The following is a 26,194-nucleotide window of genomic DNA, read 5'->3' on the forward strand; positions in this document are numbered from 1 at the left end:
GCACAGCATCTTGGTAACTATCTTGGTGTTGCTCAGATGCAATGTTTTTTTCACTTTGTCTTTGAAACCAAAAAAAACCCCAAAAACCCAAAGACAGAGTCCCTGCTCCATTTAAGAGAGCAGAGCAGCAAACCCGCAGACATTGCTCTGGTCTGGGAGGCGGTACAAAGCGAACCTCCAGCACCCTAAGGGACGGGACGGGCAGAACACAGACGACACCCAGACTTTATGTTTAAACACTAACAACACACACAACACACGTGTTTCAAGAATATTTGATTAACAAGCCCTGAACTCATTTATCCGTAGCACCTGGCGGCACTTCCTTCAGTTGAGGCGGGTTGCAGGGCCCCGAAGGCCTCACTGTGCTGCCACCACCACCCTGGGCGCTGGTGCCGGGGGCCCCCGCGGGACGGGCACTTGGGGGGCCGCCATCTGGCTTCGCTCTGCAGAGAGGCGCTCCAGGCGCTCTGTGTAGAAGCCGTTGAAGTCGAGCCTGCGAGGAGGAAAGGGAAGGTGCATGGCGGAGGTGAGAAAGCAGGGGTGGGGAGCAGTAAGGGAGGCCCAGGCCGCAGTCACACGGAGCCAGGGCCATGACAGGCAGTGGCGTGGTGGAGAGCCACTGCACCCACCTGGAGATGACACTGGCCATGCCCTGCTCGCAGTCGCTGGTGCTGTAGACGCTCAGTCGGGCCAGAAGGTCCAGCAGGTAGGCTGAGAAATTCTTATCAAACTTATTGATGGTGGCCTCGAAGCTGGAGGCCAGCTGAGGAGCATCCACGTGCTCGGCCAGGTACTGCAAGACACGTCAGCCCTGTGAGCTCACCTCGCCCCTGGGCCTTGGCACGACTCTCCAGCAGCTCAGCTTTCCTTCTCCCTCTTTTTTTTTTTAAATACAAAAATGCATTTCAGGAAATTTTTGTGTCATAAATGTAAGAAATTACGGCATCTTAAAATTCCTGAGACCACAGGACACAGAGACATAATTCGATGGCTGGCACCCTACTCCTACCGCTGCTCAGAACCTCGGGTTTTCTTTATGGAGCTCAGGTTTTCAAGCTAACTCGTGTTTTCTCCTGGCCGCCTCTCAGCAAGGCGAACAGACTGGGGACACAGGAGTACCCACCTGGGCTCCTCCAGACCTGGCGCTGGCACCACAGGGCCCATGCCACTCTGTCCACGCCCCATAAAAGACAGACGCCTGCATCTGCTGAGCCACCTAACCCTTCTAGGTAAGGACAGACCCTAATAATAGTGTAAACAGGGCCCAGGGCCCCGTGCCTGATGAGCACCAGGCCCTCTGCTGGGCCTCCCTGCCCTGGCTCGCCCTCACCTGCCCTTCGAGGCCTCCCTGGCTCACCCTCACCTGCCCTAGGGGGCGTCCCCCGGCTCACCCTCACCTGCCCTAGGGGGTGTCCCCACAGCTCGCCCCTCACCTGCTCTAAGGTGCCTCCCTGCAGCTGGCCCTCACCTGCCCTTCGGGGCGTGCCCCCAGCTCGCCCTCACACCACCTGCTCTGGATAACTGTAACCTTGCCCTGGAGCACAGTGGGGCTGAGGCTGGGACAAGGGGGGAAGGGAGATTCTCTCTTGCTTGTGTTTGGAACCTAATTTTAAGACTGTGTTTTTTTAATCAAAGGGAAGATAGAAATGAACCAGTGGTGGTGGGTTTGGTTTTGAAGCGCTGCAATCCTAACATCGTGTCACGTCTGGTCAGGAAGGAGGGTCTTCTGGACTAACCCGCAAGGCCACGCACCTTCCTGGCCAGCTCCTTCCGGGTGCGCTCCTCGGCCCGCTCGGCCTCCGTGGGCGGCCCCAGCATGGTGCCGTGCTCCAGGGTCAGGCGGCCCAGCTCACTGTCTAATTTCACGCTCTGCGTAAACCTCTTGGGGTCAGGAAGAAACGCTTCTGTTAGTTACAACCCATTCGCTCCACGTGACAAGTTCCCCACTCCTGTCTGGGACACCCAGGAGGCTGCAGGTGGAAATGACCAGCTGCACCCACATGATTTCCAAGTCTGCCTGTCACAAGGCTCACGAGCCAATTTTTCTAAAAACAGTTTCTTTCCACTGTGTTTCCATCTGGGAATCCCACATGGCTCCTAAGTGTCTAGGGAATCGAGTTCACATGCTCCTGTCCCCTGCGTGATTAGCCACCATGTCATGGGCTCTGCCACCTCCCCACATGCTCCCACTGGCCCCTCCGACCCAGACCCCCCACCAGTACCCAGGAGCCCCATGAGCCCCCCCCGTCGCCCCTTCTGCCTCCTGACACTCTCTATGCCATCGTCTTGGGGCAACTGCCTATAACAGGTGCCCCATAAACACTTAACTGAATCAAAGAACTCGAGTTCTGACAAAATGAGCACAAGGGGTGTCCAGAAAAACATTCTGGACAGAGACCCTGCAGCCAGCCATCCCTGCCACAGCACTGGGCAAGGCTCAAGGCAGGACACGCCCAGGGAGAGTGAGAAGCAGAGGCATGGCGGGGCTGGGGGCACAGCACCTGCATGCAGTTGGTGAACATGACGCACACGGACATGAGCTTGGAGAAGACCTTCAGTAGCTCGGGGTTGGTCAGCATGCAGTCCTTTAGGCAGTTGTCCAGGAAGCTCGTGTGGTGCCCCAGCACGTCGTCAATGTTGGAGGCCTGCAAAGAGGGCACCAGCCTCCTCTCGGAACAGCTTCACCAAGAGACAAACTCTACACCTTCCAGGCTTCAGTTCTGGCTACTTTGTACACTTCTGTTTTGTTTCCATTTTTTAAAAAACTCTGTGGTCTTTTGGGGGAAAACCTCAAAATACCACTAAAAGAAACTGATACTGAACGTGCCCCAAAAGGGCCACGGTTTTGTTCCTTAAAGACAGAAAGCAAGGAGGAAATACTGCTACTCGTCACTTTCTGCTTCTGGAATTTGGGGACGGTTGAGATCTCTGGCTGACAGGCCTAGAATGTGCTGTGGTGGGAGCGCGGGGCCCCTGGTGCTGAGGTTCTCAGAGCTCCCTCAGAGTGCAAGGCACCCATGCTGTTCCAACAGCTCCATTCTCAGGGACGCGTCATGTGGGAGCAGACAGCCACCGCCCACACACATGCGTGCACACACACTCACACTCACACTCCCTTTTCATGTTTAGAAGGACACCTGCTCTCTGCATGTGTGCAAAGGGCTTTGCCTTCTGACCAGGCACAGAGATGCCACCAGCTCCCTGCTGGCCTCCCGGCCGCCGCTCTCTGACTGCTGCTCAGGAGTAGTGGAAGGCCACCCCGCAGGCCCCTCCACACGAGGAAGAGGAGAGCGAAGCTCTGGGATCCGTTCCCTGCAGTTCCCTCCCTGACACCTGACCCAATACTCTCCTCTCTGAAGACACTATTTCGTGAAACATATCTTCGTTGGTATAGAGCCTTCTAAGTGCTACAACTCACGGATTTCAGGTTTTTCTCAAGGATGTGCCAGGTTGGTTCCATCACTTCAAACATCATATAGTACTGAATGTTCTGGACAAAATTAAGCATTCGCTGCCGCAGAGTGAAAGCACCAGCAAACCTGAGGGAGCATAAGGACGGTTTCAGAGGAGAAGCAGAGCCAGGACCTCCTTGGCACCTGAGAAGCACCAGCCGCTTCCGCCTCCGCCAGGCAGGGGCGGTCGTCAGGGGCACCACTCGCAACACCACGCCTGCAGCTCAACGACAGCTCACACACGGCACACCACACTTGGGGCCACAGACCGTCTGCAAAGTGCCTCTGGCTTAAGTGGAGTGGTCTGTCAACACCATGCAGCGCCAGGTGCGCCGGGAGGAGGAAACAAACACTCCCAACCCCCAGAGGAGCTCGAGGTCCTTGAAGGGCTCACGCTCAGACACACCTACCGTCTTGCAGGTCTGTGCAGAGGGCTGGGGACACAGCCAGTGTCCCTTATGGTCGACAATGGCCCTGTGCTGCTGCGCGACACAAAAACGCCATGGCTCTAAAAGCTACAAATGTGCATTATCAAACCGCTTTTTTAAAGGTGTGAAGCACGAAGCCATCCTGCTTTGAGGGAAGCGTCACGAGCAGAGGGAGGACGTACCACTTGGCGGAGTGCAGTGAGTCCTGCTTGGCGGTCTTGTTGCTGATCCAAACATTGCAGAGCTGCCGCTCCACGTGCTTGCAGTAGAACATGTGCCTGAAGAGCATCTGATAGCGGGTCAGGGCTTTCCTGCAAAGAAGGAAAAGGCACGTAGGATTGTGACTGACACCTCGTGCTTGTTGCGGGCATTAGACATCATAAACGAGGCTTGTGGCACAGAGCACGGCCCAGGCTCCCATGTCACCGACACACAGTTCTGCACCCTGGCCGTGAGGTGCCAGGTAATCACTGGCCATAGACAGACGCAGAGAGCTGCCTCCAACGCTCTGCAAAAGTAGGCAGTTGCCAGGCGAGGACAATCCTTTCTTCCTGGCAAATCTGGATAAATATCTACTGAAGCTGGCGCCCAGAGGGACCAAGGCTCACCTGTTAATAATCAGTGACAGGGGCCACTTGACAACGTAGTCAAAAGAGAATGCCTCCAGGCCGCTCAGCGTGAGCTCAGTGGGGTCGGCATGGACCATCGCCTTCTCCTGCTTGGTCTCGATGGCCAGAACTCGCAGAAGCTGAGTAATGAGGTCATGAGGCATCAGGTCAATCTTGGGGAGAGAGAAAGAAAAGGCATCAGGTCCTGACCCTACACCCTACCCCTACATCATGAGCTGGAAGAGCGAGACCAGGATGAGGGTGGGCTCCTCGGAAGTCAGATCCTAAATCTTGGAGGCCGGCTTAAGAAACAAAACATCTACTGATAAATCCTAATTCAAAAATTAAACTTGGGCCGGCCCCATGGCTTAGCAGTTAAGTGAGCGTGCTCCGCTGCTGGCGACCCGGGTTCGGATCCCGGGTGCGCACCGACGCACTGCTTCTCCGGCCATGCTGAGGCCGCATCCCACATACAGCAACTAGAAGGACGTGCAACTATGACATACAACTATCTACTGGGGCTTTGGGGGAAAAAATAAATAAATAAAATAAAAAAAATAAAAAACAAAAATTAAACCACTTCCCATGAAAGCAGAAAAAGAAAACTACAGAGGAATTCCTTTAAAAATACCCCCTGATGGTATAAATGAGAAGCCACAAGGGCAAGTGAGGAAAATCTGAATCCTTCAGATTTAAACCTTGTACCACAATAAGCAGCAGGCCCAGGTCAAAAGATGAAACACGTCTGGCGGAAAATATGACAGTTACAATGGGCAGAGTCCTGTCCACAAATCGATTTATTCAAATATTTATTAAGGGCCAACGACATGCCACGGACAGTGTGACAGAGTTCTTATAAATCAGTAAGAAGAATGACATGATCGGAAACAAGAGAGAAGAACCACAATGAGGGACAAAGAATGAAGAAGAAACACAAATAGCCGATGGACAGACGGACACGCCGAGTGTGTGGATGACAGCCCCTCCTCAGCTGTGCGGCCCAGGGTCTGCAGAGACCAGATTCCAGTAAGATCAGTCTAGACGTACAATGGCTGTATCTTCTGATCCAATGATTTCACTTCTAGAAATTTATCCTATAAAAATACTCCCAGACCTAAAAACAGACCCAAAAATATACAAAGCAAGAACTGACAGAATTAGGAAGAGACGCATTCTACAGTAACAGTTGATGACATCCACACCCCACTTTCAACAACGGACAGGCCACCAGACGGAAGGTCACTAAGAGAGGACTTGACCACAGTGGAGCAACTGGACATCCACAGGGCCTTCCCACACACATTCTCAGCTGCACACAGAACCTTCTCCAGGAGAGACCACTGTGAGGCCCCAAAACTGAGATCATATGAAGCGTTCTGTGACCACAACAGATGAAGTCAGAAATCAGTAACAGAAGGAAAACTGGGAAACTCACAAATATGTGAACATTAAACACATTCTTAAAAACAAATGGCTCAAAGAAGAAACCACAAGGGAAATGAGAAAAAACCTGAGACAAACGGAAATGGACACACAACACACAACTTGGGATGTGGTGAGCATAGTGCTCGGAGGGAAACGCACGGCGATAAATGCCTGCGTTAAGAGAAGAAAGATCGGGGGCCGCCCGGTGGCGCAAGTGGTTAAGTGCACGTGCTCTGCTGTGGCGGCCCGGGGTTCGCTGATTGGGATCCCGGGCGCGCACTGACGCACGGCTTGTCAAGCCATGCTGTGGCGGCGTCCCATATAAAGTAGAGGGAGATGGGCACGGATGTTAGCCCAGGGCCAATATTCCTCAAGGGAAAAAAAGGTGAGGATTGGCATCAGATGTTAGCTCAGGGCTAGTCCTCCTCATAAAAAAATAAATAAATTAAAAAAAAAAAGAGAAGAAAGATCGATAACCTAACTTTAGAAACTGGAAAAAGAGCAAACTAACCCAAAGCTAGCAGAAAGAAGGAAATAAAAAAGACCAGAACAGAGATAAACAAAATGGAGAAAGAAAAACAACAGAGAAAAGCAAAGAAACTAAAAGCTGGTTCCTTGACATCAACAAAATTGACAAACTTTTAGCTCCAGTGACTAAAAAAAAGCCTCAAGTTACCAACATCAGAAAGGAAGGTGGGGGGCCTGCTTGGTGGTGTAGTGGTTAAATTCGCACGCTCCGCTTCAGGCAGCCTGGGGTTCACAGGTTCAGATCCTCGGCGCGGACCTACTCACCGCTCATCAAGCCATGCTGTGGCAGGCGTCCCACATATAAAGTAGAGGAAGATGGGCATGGATGTTAGCCCAGGGCCAATCTTCCTCAGCAAAAAGAGGAGGATTGGCAGAAGATGTTAGCTCAGGGCTAATCTTCCTCACCAAAAAAAAAAAAAGAAAAGAAAAAGAAAAAGAAAGGAAGGCAAAGATGTTACTGTCAACCAAACAGAAATAAGGATCGTGAACACTAACACCTACCCAAATCCTGAGGGGCACACAAACCACCAAAACTGACTCAAGAAGAGGAAATCTGAGCTGACCCTAACCAGTGAGGAGATGGAAAAAATCATCAAAACCTCTCAAGAAAGACGAGGCCATGACCAAATGACTTTACTGGTGAATTCTACCAAACATTTAAAGAACAATTAACGAATGAATCCTCCTGAAACTTTTCTAAAACACTGCAGAGGAGGGAACACTTCCAAGCTCAACCTACAAGGCCACCATAACCCGACACTAAAACCAGACAGACACACGAAACTACAGACCAGCATCCCTGACGAACACAGATGCCAAAATCCTCATGGCTACGCTAGCACACCACATCCAGCAGCACGTTAAAAGGACCAAACACCGTGACAAAGTGGGATTTATTCCTGGGACACAAGGATGGTTCAACATACGAAAATCACTCACATTAGTAGAATGAAAGAAAAAAACACTTTCAACTGAGGCAGAAAAAATATTTGTCAGAGTTGGTTTCTACTGTGTTTTTTTTGAGGACGATAGGCCCTGAGCTAACATCTGTTGCCAATGTTCCTCCCTTCTTTCCTTTTTTCTCCCCAAAGCCCCAGCACACAGTTGTATACCCTAGTTGTACATCCTTCTAGTTGCTCTATGTGGGACACCACCTCAGCATGGCTTGATGAGTGGTGCACAGGTCCACACCCAGGATCCGAACTGGCAAACCCCAGGCTGCAGAAGTGGGGCGTGTGCACTTAACCACTAGGTAACCAGGCCAGCACCCTACCGTGTTTTTATGTCAACGTCTTTCTCAGGCAGCCGTCCCACGTCTTCAGGAGCAGGGTCAGAGGTAGGCCCTGGCCCCACCCACCTTAAGGTCGTCCTTGAAGGGGTCCGTGTTGGCGGTGCTCATGCGCAGGGCCAGCTCCAGCAGCGCCTCCAGGCGGGTGGGCGTGATGTCGTCCACCGGCTTCTTCAGCTCCTCCTCAGTGAGGTCCATGAAGTGCACGAAGAAGTCCCCCTGGTCCATCAGGAAGTAGCGCTTGATGGACCTGCGAGAGCGGGCGAAGGCGAGAGCAGACATCAGTGAGCATGCCTGACACGCAGAACAGCCTGGACTCTTGGACAAACACGAGCAGGGGACTGACGAGGAAAAATCACGGCACACAAAGGGCTCCCACCAAAATGAGCACTCGGGGTGATGAGGTGGGAGTGCTGAGCATGGCACCCACACCCACCAGTGTCCAGAGCTTCCTACCGAGAATTACGTTTACACAAGGGTGGGGCTTGTGGTCAGCTTACAAGGAGCTGAAGTGAACAGCTCTCAGGACGGGGCACAGGACCACTGAGCCAGGCTGTGCAGCAGGAGATGCTGCCAGAAAAGAGCTGAGGAGGTCACTGTAGGGGGCTGAGGAGGGCGGGTGGCCCCTGGCAGGGAGCAGGGCTGGCGAGCTGGGCCACCTCAGACAAGGTGACACGGGCAGACGCTGCCCTCCGCTGGCCCCTGGGGAAGACCTCTGCAGATGTTGGGCAGGGAGCACCGAGGTGGGAGGTCACAGAGGTGCCAAGTTCTCAGGCTGGAGACAACCTGGAGGCATGCCCATTTTTAAAACGACAAAACAGAACGGCTGAAAGCAAATTTCCGATCTCAGGCAAACACTGCAGACAGTGTGCGCTGTGTGAGTGGCGAGCAGCCCATGCGCGGTGAAGAGCACACCTCAGGTGCGCCACGAGCTCCTTCTCCTCCATCAGGAAGCCCAGCAGGACCTTGCTGGCATAGTTAAAAGCCTTCTCGATTTGCTCCACGTACGCCCGCTCCTTCAACGTGTAGATGATCTCTTTGGCCACTGGGCAAGTGACATCGTGACCACACTCTCTGACCACATTGAGATACTTTCCTGAAAAAGAGATGGAGGAAAGCAGACTAAAATGTTTATTACAGATACAGTAAATTGCAGGCCTGAAGCTCACATATCACAGCCCAAACACTAACCAGAGGACTGGAAGCACAGGTAATACAAGAGCAGTTCTAGAGCCCACCTTCCACAGAGAAACAACTGCCGCCTCTCGAGGGCAGAGGCACCTCTGCTGTGACTTGCTAGGCTCTTTTTCCTGGATTTTTCTAATCAGAGCACAGAAATAATTTCAAAAAGCCTTATGAGAACCAGATTCTAAATCATCTCCCAACCCTGCCCCAGACAGCTCAGCTCTCAGAGCCAGGCCGGTGGCATGTCTTCGGGGGGTTGGGGGGAGCCCAACACATTTCTAAGCTGAGTTCCTGACCTACATGGTGGTGAGTAAAAACACTGCTGGCCCAGTGGGGTCTGTGTCCTTGGCTGCTTTCCTATAGTGACATGGTGATACAATAAGAAACATATATTTGGTCTTGTCTCTAGTTCCTAACACTGAGCTCCTAAAACCCTTGGGATTTCCTGAGTGACAGGGGGTGAGAAGAGCATTCCTCGTTATTCGTAAGCCTCTTCCAACCACTCCTGTGTTTATGCTCAGGGGGAGAATCGTGGCAGCCCCTAGACAGCTCTAGGATGGGCTAGTGGCCAGAGGAACAAACCCTGTGATTAGAGGGCTGGACCTCTGGGGAGGGGAGGGGGGGCTGGGGATTGAATTAATCGTCAATGGCCAATCATTTCATCAACCATGCCTGTGTAATGGAACCTCCTTAAAAACCCTAAACAAAGGGGTTTGGAGAGCCTCCAGGTTAGTGGACACATCCACCTGCCAGGAAGGCGGCACACCCCAACTCCACGGGGACAGAAGCTCCTGTGCTCGGGACCCTTCCAGACCTCGTCCCTGGACCACTTCATCTGGCTGTTCACTGTGTCCTTTATAACAAACCAGCAATCAAGTAAGTAAACCGTTTCCCTGAGCTCTATGAGCGGTTACAGCAAATTATCTAACCTGAGGGGTCACGAGAACTCCTGACTTGTAGCCAGGTCAGACAGAAGTGCGGGTGGCCCAGGGACCCGATCCTTGTGACTGGCGTCTGAGGAGCGGGCAGTCTTGAGGGACTGAGCCCTAATCTGTTGGGCCCGTGCTAACTCCGGGTGGTTAGTGTCAGGACTGAGTTAATTTGTAGGACGCCCAGCAGGTGTCCACAGAGAACTGGCTGTTGGTGGGGAAAAGCCACACACCTGGTGTCAGTGTTGTGAGTAAAGAAACAGTTTTCTTTTAAGCGGTAAGAGTTCTCGAAATGAAAGAGAAAGAAAAGCCACCTGTGAGACACCTCCTAGGGCAGGGAACAAAACGAAGCGCAGCAGAGCGCACAGGAGCCAGACGGATGACGCCCAGGCACAGGAAGGCGGCCTACATCCTCAGCGCTTGCTGCGTGCACAGCGGGGCGCCTGCCCTCTGGCAGGGACACAATGACCGAGCACACGTCCGGGAAGGTGGGGCCCCGGGTGCGAGGCCTGTTGTACCCCCAGCGCCCACCTCTGCCCCGCGGCGTCACCTGTGCTGAGGATCTTGCCCACCATCTTCTGCAGGAAGGACGGGATCTGCCGCTGGACCACGGTGTACCTCTGGTCCCAGTACTTGTCATTGTAATCCTCCTGGATCTTCTCTTTCCGCAGCTCGTGCTCCTCAACCATGAACTCGCTGGAAAAACAGAATGCTCTCGAGTAACGAGCAGATTCTGGAGGAGACATGCAGAAGGGAGGCCATGTGCTCCCTGCACGAGTGCTCCCCTCGTCAGCTAAGAGCACAAGAGGCCAACAAGCTCCATAGGGCTCCACGGAGGCCAAACAGTCTCACCACAGCCAATTCTCACTTGTGACTTAAAATAAACGCCCAACCTCACTTTGGAGCAGGGTTCAGAGAGCACTCGGTCCACAGAGGTGGATGGGAAGTTGATCACCTTTGTGTCCAGCCCCTATTCCTGGAATCTAGCGTCTCCTTTTGTCACGAACGTGGCAAGAAGATGACACGCACGTCAGGGGCACGTGTGCCTGTCACCAACGGAGACCAGACACCTTCACATGATGCTTCGAATCTCCCTGGCGCCTCAGGATTTGGGAGCTGCATTCTTTATTAGGCCCCTCACCACAGATTTTATTATTTTGGTCGTTATAGAGAAATACTATTTCTAGACCACAAATTTATTTTTAAAATACTTTGACAAATATATCTCAACATAACAGAATCATGTATGAGCCGACATATTTCATTTTGTGCATTTAAATACATCACACTGAGGAAGGAGCCCACAGACCTGAGACCGTGAAGGAAGCCCACAAAAGGAGGTGAAAAGCCCCTGATCTGAGGTGATTTTAACGTCTTCCACACAACAGGATAAAGCCGCTGAAGAGCAGCCAGTGGGACGCTGCCTCCCTGGCTGCGCGGCTGCACGCGGACGTCCACTCTCCTTCAGATCTTACCTGTACGGGTCATTAATGATCCCTCTGTAGATCCACTTCTCCAGGATCTCAAAGTAGGGCACACTGGCGGCCTTGGTGAGGTACAGGCACAGCTCCTGCGCCTGGCTGTCGCCCGTGTAGTTGAAGCTACGGTCGTGGAGGAGGCTCAGGGTCGACCCTCCGACACACTCGCCTTTATCCACCGAGGTGGCTGCACAGAGAAGGCGGCACTCAGAGCCGAGACGGGCTGCCCACGGCTCTCCTGGCGGTTCTGGCAGACAGACCAGAACCTCCTAGTTCACCTCCAACCTCCTCACAGGCACAGCCACTTCTTTTTTGGGATATACTCAAACTATAAAGTTGTAGTTGCTAACTAAAGTCCACCAATAAGAGCTTCCAGAGTTTTCCTCATGCAAATTAATAAAACACGAAGCAACACATGCTTCAGCCTCACACCCCGGTGTCCAAAAGTAAGAAACAAATGACTAGCACCCTGGCCTGAGGTCCCTCCCACGATACTACCCACATCTCATCTGCACACGCCAGGAACCGTTCCACCACGCAAACAACCTGTGTGCTGCCCAAGTGCCCACAGGCTCTCCTGGCCTGGCTGAGATGCCGGGTGGGTGCATACCAAGGGAGGCCAGGATGTCCACGGTACGCATGGCTGGCTGGATGTAGAACCAGAGCTTCTGCAGTGACAAGAGGCCTTGCCTCTGTAGCTGCTCCAGCTGCGTGACCAGGATCAGGTACTCCTTCACCAGGGTCCTCATGGCGGCCGCCAAGGCGTGGTTCACCTGCCCATATTCAAAGGAAGACTTCTCTTCAATGAACCTACGAGGAGATGAAGCACTGAGCACCCTTGAGAAGGTGAGAGCTAAGTTTTCAGGTAAGAGATCAGATGTTCTGAGTCCCATCCACAAAGAGGAAGCAGATGACCCACTCAAGCTCTTCTCCCCAGAGGGAACCTGGGGACACCGGGCTCCCTGCACTTGTCCCCAGGCCCTTCAAAATCATGCCAGGAGTGAAGCTGGGTCGCAACAAGATGGGGACTTGCCTAAGAAGAGGACTTGAGTGATCTTTACAGGGACCAAGGGCGACTCTGGGGTCTGTGTGTGTCTGAGACGGCCAGCATCGAGCACTGGGTCCCATCTGGTGCCTACCTGGTCACAGTGGAGTAACTGGCAGCCACTGGGAGGATCCTGTTCACCAGCTCCCTGATGGACAGGTCCAGGTTGGGGTCCACGAGAAAGGTCCGGCTCTGCCTGCCAGCGAGCGGCTGGGCAGTGATGTACCTGCCGTCCACACCCACCAGCACGTAGAGCAGGTCCTCCACAACAGCTGACTCCTGGGAGGCCAGGGGCAGCGTGCCTGTGGACACAGACACCGGCTGGGGGCGACTCGCCTCGCCTCCCCCTTCCCAGTGACCTCCTGACATAATCTACTCAGTACAAGTCACACTCTCACTCACCTCCCTCTGTGTAATTTCCTCAAACATTTATAACATAAAAATTAAGTCGTTCATTTGGCTCCGACTGATCCCACTGGCTTGAGATTCCAAAAGCACAGGAGAAGAGGCGCTGACCGACAGGCAGTGAAGCCCTGGAGCCCTGCGCAAACGAGCACCTCTGTGCTCAGACGGACGCCTGACCTCGAAAAAGTAAGTTCAGAGCTTAAAAAGCACTTCCGACGTAAGCCGTCCTCACAGCGTTTATTACAACTTGGTAAGTCTGGGCTGCTCTGGGACAAAAACGAGGTTTTCTTTAAAAACTTTAAAACACTGACCATTTCTACCAAACACACACAGCACGAGGTGGTTGCCTTATGACACCCGACGGTCTTGAGGGCAGTCACGGGCCATCGACCAGGGGCGCCCGCCACACGCCTCACGGCCCAGGCGCTCCCTGCCTCTCAGTTCACAGCACTAGGACGCCCCTCAGGGCCCTCCCCGACACCCGCTGAGGCAGATACCACACTGGGGAGCTATGGGCAGCACCAGGAGAAAGGTGTCTCTGTCCAACTGCCCCTACCCTGGCTTCGCACAGCAGGCCCTATGGGGGCCTGTGGGTCAGGGCAGGACTTTTAAAGAGGAGAATCACTAAACCAACTGGCAGGGGATGGGACAGCCAGTTGAGAAGCCAGAGGACAGAAGGACTCACCAAAGGGACAGGACCCGAGGGGGCAGCCAGTGGCCTCAGCGCATGGAGGGATGGCCTGGCCTGCCACAAGGCTGCGCCCTGCCAAGGCAGAGGCAGGAGGAGAGGGACAAGACAGACCTCAGGGACGGTGGGTACATGCAAGCGTGGGCATCCACCCTGAGGGTCTGCCCTGGCTCCAGGAAGGGACTTGAGAATGGCACAAATGACCACTGAGAGGTGGGAGGGGCACCAGGCAGCCGCTGCACACCATGCTGAGAAGGCAGGTAGGTCCAGAAGGTGAGGTACTGCCAGGTGGAGGTGAAGGGAGGCCCAAGGACAACTGAACTGATGACACAGGGGTCTGAGCGTGGACAGGACACGGGACAGGAAAGGGGTGGACAGGAGACAAGGCCAGAGGGATGCATGGAGGATGCCTGTAGCAGGGGCCTGTGGTGCTGGGCCAGCGTGTGACAGAGGGCAGGAGGCAGAGTGGTGACACGGCGGGGCCCACCTCCGTTCCGAGCATGTGCACCACCAAGGCAGTGCTTTCCAGACGAAGATGCTGGCGCGAGGTCACACTGAGGTCCCATGGTGTGGAGCTGACACACGTACCAGGCAGAGTGAAATCATACAGTATTTGTCTTTCTCCATCTGACTTATTTCGCTTAGCACAACGCCCTCAAGGTCCATCCATGTTGTTGCAAATGGCACGGTTTCGTCTTTTTTTATAACCAAGTAATATTCCATTGTATATGTGCACCTCATCTTCTTTATCCATTCATCCACTGATGGGCACCTGGGTTGCTTCCAATTCTTGGCTATTGTAAATAATGCTGCAATGAACATAGGCGTGAAAATATCTTTATGCATTTGTGTTTTCATGTTCTTTGGATAAATTCTCAGCAGTGGAACAACTGGGTCATATGGTATTTCTATTCCTATGTTTTTGAGAAATCTCCATACTGTTTTCCACAGTGGCTGCACCAGTTTGCATTCCCACCAACGGCGCACGAGGGTTCCCTTTTCTCCACATCGTCACCAACACTTATTTCCTCTCTTTTTGATAACGGACATTCTAACAGGTGTAAGGTGATATCTCCTCATGGTTTTGAATTGCATTTCCCTAGTAATCAGTGCTGTTGAACATCTTTTCATGTGCCTGTTGGCCATCTGTATATCTTCTTTCAAAAGATGTCCCTTTATATCCTCTGCCCATTTTTTTTTTTTTGAGGAAGATTGGCCCTGAGCTAACATCTGTTGCCAATCTTCCTCTTTTTCTTTTTTCTCCCCAAAGCCCCAGCACATAGTTGTACATCCTAGTTGTAGGTCCTTCTAGCCCTTCTATGTGGGAGGCCGCCTCAGCGCAGCTTGATGAGCGGTGAGGAGGTCCGTGTCCAGGATCCGAACAGGCGAACCCCAGCCTGCAGAAGCAGAACGCACGAATGTAACCACTACACCACCAGGCTGGTCCCTCCTCTGCCCATTTCTTGATTGGGTTTTTTGTTGTTGAGTTGCATGACTTCTTTATATATTTTGGAAATTAACCCTTTGTCAGATATATGATTTGCAAATATTTTCTCCCAATTCACGGGTTGTGTTTTCATTTTTTTTTCTTTTTTTTTTTTTGCGAGGAAGATCAGCCCTGAACTAACATCCATGCCAATCCTCCTCTTTTTGCTGAGGAAGACTGGCCCTGGGCTAACACCTGTGCCCATCTTCCTCCACTTTATATGGGACGCTGCCACAGCATGGCCTGACAAGCAGTGCATCAGAGCGCGCCTGGGATCCAAACCCTGGTCACCAGCAGCGGAGCGCGTGCACTTAACCGCTACACCATGGTGCTGGCCCCCGTCTTTTCGTTTTGGTCATGGTTTCCTTTGCCTTGCAGAACCTTTTTAGTCTGATGTAGTCGCATTTGTTTATTTTTTCTTTTGTTTCCCTTGCCTGAGGAGACATGGTATTTGAAAAGATACTGCTAAGACCGATGTCGAAGAGCGTACTGCCTGTTTCCTTCTGGGAGTTTTACGGTTTCAGGTCTTACCTTCAGGTCTTTAATCCATTTTCAGTTCATTTCTGTGTATGGTGCAAGATAACGGTCTACTTTCGTCCTGTGCACATGGCTGTCCAGTTTTCCCAACATCATTTACTGAAGAGAGTTTCCTTTCCCCATTGTGTGTTCTCGGCTCCTTTGTCGAAGATTAGCTGTCCAGAGATGTGTTCTTATTTCTGGGCTCTCAATTCTGTTCCACTGATCTGTGTGTGTATTTTTCTGCCACTACATGCTGTTTTGATTACTATAGCTTTGTAATATATTTTGAAATCAGGGAGTGTGATGCATCCAGCTTTGTTCTTTCTTCTCAGGATTTCTTTGTCTATTTGGGGTTTTTGTTGTTCCATATAAGCTTCAGGACTCTGTTCCATTTCCGTGAAAAACGTTGTTCGGACTTTGACAGGACTGCACTGAATCTGTAGACTGCTTTAGGTAATACGGACATTTTAACTATGTTTGCCCTTCCAATCCATGAGCATGGAATATCTTTGCCATATCTTTTTGTGTTCGATTTCTTTCAACAATGTCTTATAGTTTTCAGTGCGCAGGTCTTTCACTTCTTTGGTTAAATTTGTTTCTAGGTATTTAATTTTCTTTGTTGTGATTTTAAGTGTGATTTTATGTCTTTTTCTTTTCTAACTGATTCAAACAACACAAGCGCGACATCACCAGAGTCCACGACTGCAGGAATCAAATCGCCTCAGCTGCTCAGGGGAGCCCTGCAGCCAAGGACCCCCCCAAAGTCTCATCTGCCATGTCTGCCTGCCAGAGAGCCCCTGGGGACGCCCTGGCTTCCTGCCTCCAGCATCTGGGGCCTTCACCCCGCACGTGTCCCTGAACGCGACCACAGACCCTGGTGCTCCCAGGAAGCCCTGCTCTGCCCACCCTGCTTACTGGCCCTTCAGCGCAGCTCCCGGCTCAACTTAGGCTCAATGAGTTTGACTCCCACTAAAACTTTAACAGTTTGGATCACTACCGAAAACGAGCCGTGTGCCACATAATGTTTCGGTCAACAATGGACTGCATACACAACGGTGGTTCCATAAGATAAGCACAACACAGCCTAGGTGTGTAGAAGGCCGTACCACCTAGGTTTGTGTGAGTACACTCAGTGACGTTCGCACAACGACGCAATCACCTAATGACACATTTCTCAGAATGTACCCTGTCGTTAAGCAACACAGGACTGTACACAAAGTAGATGGTTTTCTACACCTTTTTGTTAACTTGAACACGGTTGTTTGCCCCTCTAACTAGTGCACATGGAGCCACGTGTGCTGCAGGAAAAGAAAGTGCACTGAGGCGTTTCCTCTCAGCTGTGGACCGTGGGCCAGGAGGGCAGGATGTGGCAGGCACTCTACGTCCTTAACTAGTGAGGTCTCGCTTTCAGTCTACGGAGGTACCTGAAGTGAGACGCAGCCCCGGTGTGCACACGCACAGTCCCCAGATGCCCCACAATCCACCTGAACTCGATGCACAAGGGCCTTTGTGGTCGGGACCTTGTTACCACCTCAGCAGACCCGCTGTGATCACAAGCTGCTGTCTGGAAGCGCCCAAGGGTCTGCACCAACAGGTCAGAAAGCCAGCTGCTGGGACGGCGGGAGCATGCAGGACAGTGGCCAGCAGGCACTGCGTGTCGCCACGTGACCAAGGGCAGCAGAGGGCCTGGGTGGCGGCCGGGACGCCCACTGTCTGCTGTGGGGCTTTGGCACGTCACGCATGGTCTGCCCTCCCTGCTGAGGCATTGCCACGCACAGACGTGCCAAGAAATCCCTGGGCGTTAGAAACAAACACATCACATACCTATAGGCGCAGCCGCGTCTGTGCTTAAGCCCGAGCCAGTGAGGAAATCCCCAACCAGCGTGGGTCTCTCATACACCCACGCTGGGAAGACAGGGAGGCAGTGGCCCGAATTTTTTTTGTTCTGCTTGTCTCGAAGCATCTTTCTCGTAAGTTCGAGAGACTGGTGAGGATATTTTTAAAAATGAAAACAGAAAAAAATACTTTTAGTACAAATACTTAAAACTAACACATCCACGGCACTGAACAAATCAATCGCTGAACGTGAGGGGTCAATAAATGTGGGAAGACATGAAACGAATGTCTCCAGGCCTGTCACAATACAAGGGGCTGGGCACAAGAGGGGATCCAGTCCTTCATCAGGGCCCTGGCCGGTGCGGGGGCCCCCAGTTAAGCAGGAGCACCAGCAAAGGGCTGCACCCAGCCAGAGCAGGCCGATTCTCAGGAACACTTATGCATAGTCTCAATCGCTTTCTCCTGGTGGCTCCAAGTCTAGACATGACCTGCTAGGTGAAGACAAGGCCCCAGCGACAGACAGCTGGAGAAGGGGCACCCCCACCTGAGCCCCTCAGGGATGAGGGACAGATCAAGAAGGCCGCACCGGGAAAGCCCAGCTCCTGGTATGTGCACAGAGTAGTGGTCCTCCTGTAGGGCTGGCCACCAGAGGCTGACCAGGGTGCTGGGCAGCCTGGAAGCACCAACTCAAGGGTTGGTATGAGAGAAGGGAAGGTATAGACTCGGTTTCCTCCTGTCACAGGGGTAGTGGTGTGAGGACTACGGGAGGTGCTGGACACACCCACCAGCGCCGGCTGCTGTCCTTGTCAGAGCCGCCACGATCACCAAGCACATGCCAAGCTCAGACTCGCACCGGGACACAGCTCTGAGGGGGCTTAAAGGCCACAGAAACAATGCCCTAAGAAAACAGACTTATATCGAGAGACAGGGCACGACATAAAACCAAAAGCAGTAAGTATAGGAGAAAAAAATGATCTAGAGAAAATTACCCTTAAAAATAATCTTAAAAAAACAAATTGTCAAAAATTAATGGAGGGAAGTGGGGATCACGGTTTGCACAAGCTAAGACCCACAGAGGTGCCCAGGTGGTTAGAGCCTCACTGCACTGTTTTCCTGCTCCTGGGGCCGCGTTCTTATCCACAGAGCTACGTCCTGACCAGGAGTTAAGCCTCGGTGTCTCCACATGCAGCTCCATCTTTAACAGAGGACGCCGGCGCCCGCACTGCAGGAAGGAGGTACCTGCTGCCACGTGCAGCCCGTGGCCACGCTGCCGAGCTGCTTCCTCAGCTCCTCGAGCTCCTGCATGGAGATCTTGGAGGCCGTGGCGGGGGCGCTGAAGCTGGTGGTGCTGCTGGCAGCAGCAGTGGCTGCGAGCTCAGCTCTTTCTTTGGCATTCTGTTGTAAATACTGCAGAGTCTGGAAACACACAAAACCCTGAGTTACCCTGGGCCACCAGGTTCGTGCACTTCGCCAGGCACAGCCAACCCCACTGCCTTCTTTTCTAACTCCAGTACCCACGTGGAAGCGAGAGCAGGAGGTCCCCCTTAGTCCCTGAGCTGCAGTCTGGTCTCCTGATGCTTCCTGTCACAAGATGCCATGCCCCAAATCACGAGGAGGGAAATCCTACAGCTGCTTTGACAGCCAATTCCCAAACTCCAATCCCAATGGCACGGCCTTTTCTCTACACTCGACCAGTCTCCCTTGCTGCAGGGAGACCACGTCCCTTTACGTGTCTCCAACACTGTGGTCAACGCAGGCCTGGTCACACCCTTCACCCCCGAACAGACTCTGGGCTTTGTAGAGCGAGAGAAAGGACCCAACATACCCCTGGAGGCTCCCAGGTGCCACGGCTCTCTCGGCCTCAACACTTTTCTTAGTACCACAGGGAACACAGGCTCAATTTAAAACTGACAAAAACATGGCACGAGACGATGAGAAATAAAGTCTCCCACCTCGGAGATAACGCCTCTTAATACTTCTCGTGCTTACCACCATCAGGAGCCATTTCACTCTGACGCACCAGAACCCTACTCCTGCGTCACCTACTCGTAAAAGCAGGGAGAGGATGAACGAGTGAGGTGCTACAGGCCAGCAGAAACGGGGCCCAACGGCGTGAGGCGGCACCAGAGACCCCAGACTTGTGAGGTGTTAGCTCAACTGAGCGAATCACAGGTGCTTAAAACACTCGCCAGACCACTCTGCAGCACACACTCCATCAGGAGCACGAGCATGTTCCTCTTTCAGAGACAGAGAATGTTCTTTGCCGACACCTGTGAGGAGCAGCGTGCACGAGCCCAGGCGGACGGTACCTCTTTGTCTTCTGTTAGCTTTGACAACAGGTACACCAGTGGGTCGAGGTTCCTTGTGTTTTTAGATTTCAGTTCATCATATTTCTTTAGAAAGTCTTCTGGAGTACGAGAAAATTCTGCTATTTTAACCTCAAAAGGATAAACACAAGTGATTTAGTAACAATAATTAAGCACTTTAAAAAACCTTCCAGAAAATTAAACACAAAACCAAAAATGAAATGAAATTAGGTAGGCTAAATAATCATATATCTCTGAAATAAAACTAAGAAAATGCATGAGAACATTTTGTTAGACCCGCCCACGTTTCCCTCTGTAGTTTCTCTCATGCTATGCTTCCTAAGCTGTAGACCATATCACTTGTGTTTTTCCCAGTAGTTTGTGTGATCATTTACAGACTTAACTCTATTCTCTCTGGAATTTATTATTACGTACGGGCTCAGGGTTATGTGTTTTCCCACTGAGTGACAATGCTCCCCTTGCTGTAAGTTAAATATAACTGTGTGTTCCTCAACTCTCTCTCCTGCTCAGTGCATTTTTCTAATTCCTTGTTCCATTATTAAACTGTTTAAATAACTGAAGCTTCATATTTTTTCTTTTTTTTTTTTTATGAGAAAGATCAGCCCTGAGCTAATATCTATGCTAATCCTCCTCTTTTTGCTGAGAAAGACCGGACCTGAGCTAACATCTATTGCCAATCCTCCTCCTTTTTTTCCCCTTTTTCTCCCCAAAGCCCCCGTAGATAGTTGTTATGTCATAGCTGCACATCCTTCTAGTTGCTGTATGAGGGACGTCTCTTCAGCATGGCCAGACAAGCAGTGCATCGGTGCGCACCTGGGATCCGAACCCGGGCCACCAGTAATGGAGCGCACGCACTTAACCACTAAGCCATGGGGCCGGCCCCATTCATATGTTTCCAAAACTAGATTTCAAAATTATCTTTTACTGAAAACTTATAATTTTGAGTTACATATTATTGAATAAAGAAAAAAAATTCACTTTAAAGGGATTTCAATGCGGTTAGTACACATCCAGAGGAATATCTGGAGTCTCCTCCTCATGGGACACAGGGAGGGAGCGGTTAAGAGGCTGGGTTCTGAGGTCAGGCTGACCATCCCGCACTCTCCCCGAGCCTCCATTCCTCATCTGTATGATGAGGCGAGCGACAGGAACTGCTGTGAGGAGTCCACAGAAGCACTGAGTGAGCGGAACACGTGTTCCAGGAAAAGCATCAACAAGTGTGTCTGCCATCACCATTGGCACTGCTGTGGCTACCCAGTCAGGAAGGTGAACTCCGCAGAGACCCACAGCAGGGACGGGGCCCACCTTGCCCGGTGCACAGACCCGCACCAGGGACAGGGTCCACCGTGCCCTGGGCACAGCACAGCACCAGGGACAGGGCCCACCTTGCCCGGTGTACAGACCTGCACCAGGGATGGGGCCCCCTTGTCCGGTGCACAGAGTCGCACCAGGGATGGGGCCCACCTTGCCCCAGGCACAAAACTGCACCAGGGATGGGCACACACCTTGCCCGGGCACAGAGCTGCACCAGCGATGGGCACTCACCTTGCCAGGTGCACAGACCCACACCAGGGACGGGGCCCACCTTGCTCAGGGCACAGAGCTGCACCAGGGATGGGCACTGACGTTGCCCAGGCACAGAGCTGCACCAGAGACAAGGCTGACATCGCCCTGAGCACAGAGCTGCACCAAGGACAGGGCACTCACCTTGCCCGGTGTACAGACCCACACTAGGGATGGGGCCCACCTTGCCCTGGGCACAGAGCTGCACTAGGGACGGGCACTGACCTTGCCCGGGCACAGAGCTGCAGCAGGGACAGGGCCCACTTTGCCCTGGGCACAGAGCTGCACCAGGGACCGACACTCACCTTGCCCAGGCACAGAGCTTCACCAGGGACAGGGCCCACCTCGCCTTGGGCACAGAGCTGCACCAGGGACGGGCACTCACCTTGCCCGGGCACAGAGCTGTACCAGAGATAGGGCCCACCTAGCCCTGGGCACAGAGCTGCACCAGGGATGGGCAGTCACCTTGCCTGGGCACAGAGCTGCACCAGGGACTGGCACTCACCTTCCCCAGGCACAGAGCTTCACCAGGGACGGGCACTCACCTTGGCACTGTGTGCAGACACGGTGGTTGTAACATACGGGGTTCTGTTCTTCTGCAGCAGGTCGATGTAGACCTCGGCCCCATCCCCTCCGTGGACACGCAGCAAGCTGAGCAGCTCATTGACATCGTGGTGAATCCGAAATTCACTCATGGTTTTGGCTCTGAGACAACATCACAATACGTTCTTCTAAGGTAAAAGAAAAGTCATTTATAAACACAAAAGCCTATAATGAAAAAAAGTTTAAAGCCACTGAATTTGGCCAACGTCAGGTCTTAGAGAAGCCAAATCATCACGCGGCCCAGCCCCCAGGCTCCCCGCTCGCAGACACTGCCACTACAGCCCCTTGCCAACTGTCTACCACCTGGGGCTTATTCCTGGCGTGTGAATCCTCTGTCCAAGAGGCATTCACTGGTGTGGTCTGTCATTTCTTGCTGGGAGCTCATCTTCAGGGAGCATGCTCCCTTTGGGAATCCACAGCTTTGAGTCTCCCTAGCTGCAGCCAGCCTCCAGGCTCACTCCTCAGCTCGGGGAGCCGGCACGTGCAGACTGTGTGGTCGTGGCCCCACAGGCCCAAGCCCTCCTTCCTCCTGGGTGACTCCAACCACACATGGCCCTGGGCCAGCAGGAAGCTGCCCCCCGTCAGCTGGCAACAGAGCTTTCCAGTTCTGGCTGTGCAGACACAGTGGTCCTGGCCCTGCAGGGGTCCTGAATCTATGCAAGGAGCTCTGTGCAGGCCTAAGCCATTGCCCCCCGTCCTGGCACGAATACTAAAACTCCAGCTCCCACCTGTGAGGCCCACACCTGGTTCTGAAACCCTATGCTGTCCAGCTGCACCTCCATTCACACCACCAGTTCTGCGTTCTCTCTGCACTCTGGTGCCTAGGACGTTTCCTTTTCTTGCCCAAACCTGGCCGTATACCAAGATGCTTTCAGTAAGATTACTATACTTTTCCTACGCATTTGAGCTGGGTGGCACTCCACTTCAGCTCAGTCTGCCCTGCTGACCAGAGGTCCTAGGGTCTCACCATTAGACACACGACCCTCTGGGGTCAAAACCGTAACTGAGGGGCCGGCCCGGTGGCACAAGTGGTTAAGTGTGCGTGCTCTGCTGTGGCGGCCCGGCGTTCGCTGGTTCGGATCCCGGGCGCACACCAACGCACCACTTGGCAAGCCATGCTGTGGCAGCATCCCATATAAAGTGGAGAAAGATGGGCACGGATGTTAGCCCAGGGCCAGTCTTCCTCAGCAAAAAGAGGGGAGGATTGGCAGATGTTAGCACAGGGCTGATCTTCCTCACAAAAAAAAAAAAAAAAAAAAACAACCCGCAAGTGAGATCCCACCAGGCAGACAGTAGCGGATTGCATGTGTTCTCCCACTGATAACCAGTTAGCCATTATCATCACAAGTAGTGACAAAAGGGAAGAAGAGAGATGCACACAGGCAACCAGTCATACCTTCAAAAAACGAACACCAGCACACTTCACGTAAACATCTCAATATACCTACGCAAGGGTTCTTGATCTAGGGTCCACAAACAACAAAAGAACTCTTGGAAATCATAAGTAAAATCATTTTTGTCTGTGAATTTTCTGAAGAGAGGGTCTTTCAACACACGCTCAAAGGCTCTGTGACCCAAAAAAAGGTTAAGAACCACTGTGCCAACAGCTCAGTGAAGATGAGCCATGAGTTAAAGAAAACATCAAGTGGAGAAGACTCAGCACACACCCTCACAACATGCTAACAATGCACATTAATTTGTAATTCTACACTGAGAAAGTGAGAGTCTAACCTCGTGTGATGGAGAACTAGTTCTCCATACGTAAACATCACAGTGTCACAGTATACAAACAGCAAATACTGGCCAGATGCAGGGTGTCTCCAAAGAGGAAAGCACAGCAGTAAGGACCAGCTGGTGTATTAAGTCACTAGCGCACGTCCTTTGTGAATCAGGAGGTGTTCCTAGTAACTACAGTTACAGGCGCAGGCACAGCAGGGCACAGGCTGTGGAACCCCAGACAGACTGAACCCTGACTTGGCCACTTCCAGGCCAGAGGGCCCTGGGCAAGGAGCTTGCCCTCTCAAAGCTTCCTCTGAAAGGGGTGAGTAGTAAACGCCAGCCACAGAGCTGCTGTGGAGACTGATCGTCTTATAAAGCACCACAGGGCCTGCGTGTACTGAGTTCTTGCACTAGTGTTATTAGAAAAGCAGGGGGGGCCGGCCCGGTGGCGCAAGCGGTTAAGTGCACGCGCCCCGCTGCGGCGGCCCGGGATTTGCCGGTTCAATCCCAGGCGTGCACCGACGCACCGCTTGTTAAGCCATGCTGTGGTGGTGTCCCATATATAGTAGAGGAACGTGGGCACGGATGTTAGCCCAGGGCCGGTCTTCCTCAGCAAAAAAAAAAAGGAGAATTGGCAGATGTTAGCTCAGGGCTGGTCCTCCACACACACACACACACAAAAGAAAAGCAGGAACAAGTGCTGCTGCTATTACCACGTAAAGCCAACCACTGCAAGTGTTCATTGTTGCCTGACAAATGGTTGGTTTTACAAAAGGAAAACTGGATCTGAATCACTGAGAGCATCGGAAACCATCGGTTATCCTACTAGTCACCCAGGGCCCTGAATGAGGCCCTACAAACCACAGAAAACAGAAAAGAAAACACGAACTCTCCCACTGCCAGCCTCTTCATACCTAAGAGCAACCAGATTGACCCACATTCCAAAAGGCTTCCTAAGGACTGCGGGTTGTCCTGTAAGGGCTGGCCTGAGGACCACCTTGGCAAGGATGCTGCTGCGTTTACCATGGACACAAAACACCCCTCCACCAGATACAAGCAGGCGGAGAGAGCTCTTCTGAAGAGAGATCACCTAAGTGAATATTTACTTAAAAACTATCTTCATGAATCTTCACAACTGTAGTAGAAATAAAACCACAGATACCCCACATCACAAGTATTAATCCTCGGAGGAGTCCACTGTTCTCTGTGGATTTGGGGAACAATTCCTGCAAGATTTCTGGCTCTGCCCTGCAGGGAGCACCTCCCCTCAGGGGACCTCTGGAAACGCATAGGGGTAACTTTTGGTTGTCACAGTGACTGGAAGGGTGCTCTTGGTATTTAGTGGGCAGGAGCCCAGGGAAGTTAAACAGCAACAGACACGTCCCACCAAAAATGCCAACAGCGTACCCCCTAAAAACAGCTGTGAGGAACATTTAATTGCAGCGGCTCACGTGATCTTTTTGATGCTCTTGACTTGTGTTAGTCACCACAAGTGGACAGACGCAGACTTCGGCGACTGAGCAGAACCCATCTCCTCCTCACACGAGTGTGAGGCAGCGCAGGGGCAAGGAGGCAGCGACACCTATGCACGAGTCAGGCACACACACCTGTGAACATCTGACTGAAACACAAAGGGAGGTGACAAGCACTCTTTGTTGAAGAGCTCAAAGCTAATTGGACAAACTGGCTTGAAGAACATTACTTTAAAACGTGTGAAAAATGTCAGGAGCCTAATGCTGTCTCAGAGACAGAAAATCAATGCATAAGAGATGAAAAACAGTCTGCGTCTGTCTAGAGCTCTTCTTAGGCACGCAAATGACCGGTGGAGGACGTAGCCACAAACCTTTACTTCCAAAATGAAGTGAGTGCAAGTTTCTAATTATATTTTTAAGTTACATTTTTAACTTCTTAGAGAAACAGCAACCCATTTCCCTTGCCACTGCACGTATGCGCGCCCGGCGTCTGCTCGGTGCGGAACCACTCGGGAACCACTCGGCGTGAGGAGTGGCGAGCGGGCCTGCGGCCGTCCTCCGCAATAGGGCTCAAGCATCCTTGCGTCCCTTCCGCGTCACCCGTCACCATTTAACTCGGTAACTGTGTCACGAGTTAGACGTCCGCCTCTCCTGCCGGGCTGCAGGCTCCGGAGCGGCGGGACCACCTTACTTCTACACGCCGCGCCCTGTCCGCGCCGGGAGAGGATGGGGTGGGATGGGGGACAATGGGCAGGCGGGAAACAGCAGGGCCTGGCGGGCCCTGGACCGGGGCAGTGGGAAGCCACCGAAGGGTTACGAGACAACTCAGGTCTCCACAGAGACCTGGCCCAGAGGCGGCCGCAGCCCGTCAGCCGGGAGAGAAGGGGTGCGGACGGGGGACGGCACCGGGGACGGGGGGAGGGCGCCAGCCGCGCACAGGGGCGGACGGCGAACAGAGACCCGCTCCGGATCCGAGCCGGCGGCGCCACAGCGCGGAGGCCAGCTCTCCCCGCGCCGGCCGGGCGTCCGGTGGGCAGAGGGCTCATGCCACCCCCCGGCCCCTACCCTCCAGACTCGGACCCCGCCACCCCTAGTCCCCCGGGCTCAGGCCCCCCGACCCCGGCTCCGACTCACCGCAGGACCCGCGCGCGCACAGCCCGCGCCCGCGGCGGAAGTGGCGCGACGTCACGTCCGGCCCCGCCCCGGC

At 52.8% G+C, this 26,194-nt stretch overlaps 1 protein-coding gene across 1 annotated transcript; it reads right to left on the reverse strand.

Moving 5' to 3' along the window:
* Nucleotides 1-207: 207 nt before the first annotated feature.
* TUBGCP2 (tubulin gamma complex component 2) lies at nucleotides 208-26,189 on the reverse strand. Its single transcript, XM_058544343.1, has 18 exons — nucleotides 26,122-26,189; nucleotides 21,739-21,924; nucleotides 19,613-19,741; nucleotides 18,543-18,719; nucleotides 17,292-17,451; nucleotides 12,464-12,671; nucleotides 11,935-12,134; nucleotides 11,322-11,511; nucleotides 10,397-10,542; nucleotides 8,648-8,828; nucleotides 7,802-7,982; nucleotides 4,492-4,664; nucleotides 4,066-4,194; nucleotides 3,422-3,542; nucleotides 2,505-2,648; nucleotides 1,756-1,884; nucleotides 633-796; nucleotides 208-496 (listed from the first exon to the last, which is right to left on the reverse strand). Exons 2-18 carry the CDS (start codon nucleotides 21,886-21,888, stop codon nucleotides 361-363), a joined length of 2,718 nt encoding a protein of 905 aa, XP_058400326.1. The 5' UTR covers nucleotides 21,889-21,924; nucleotides 26,122-26,189; the 3' UTR covers nucleotides 208-360.
* Nucleotides 26,190-26,194: the final 5 nt, after the last annotated feature.

Source organism: Diceros bicornis, chromosome 6 (assembly GCF_020826845.1).
Source record: "Diceros bicornis minor isolate mBicDic1 chromosome 6, mDicBic1.mat.cur, whole genome shotgun sequence".
In the NCBI taxonomy this organism is placed as follows: domain Eukaryota; kingdom Metazoa; phylum Chordata; class Mammalia; order Perissodactyla; family Rhinocerotidae; genus Diceros; species Diceros bicornis.

Bases quoted from the DNA above. Each gene is read 5' to 3' on its own strand.
- TUBGCP2 (XM_058544343.1), bottom strand. From the start codon at position 21,888: ATGAGTGAATTTCGGATTCACCACGATGTCAATGAGCTGCTCAGCTTG. The intron at 10,543-11,321 runs GTAAGATCTGAA...CTGTTTTTCCAG, and splicing joins ATCATTAATGACCCGTACAG to CGAGTTCATGGTTGAGGAGC. The intron at 797-1,755 runs GTGCGTGGCCTT...CGTGTCTTGCAG, and splicing joins GGAAGGAGCTGGCCAGGAAG to TACCTGGCCGAGCACGTGGA.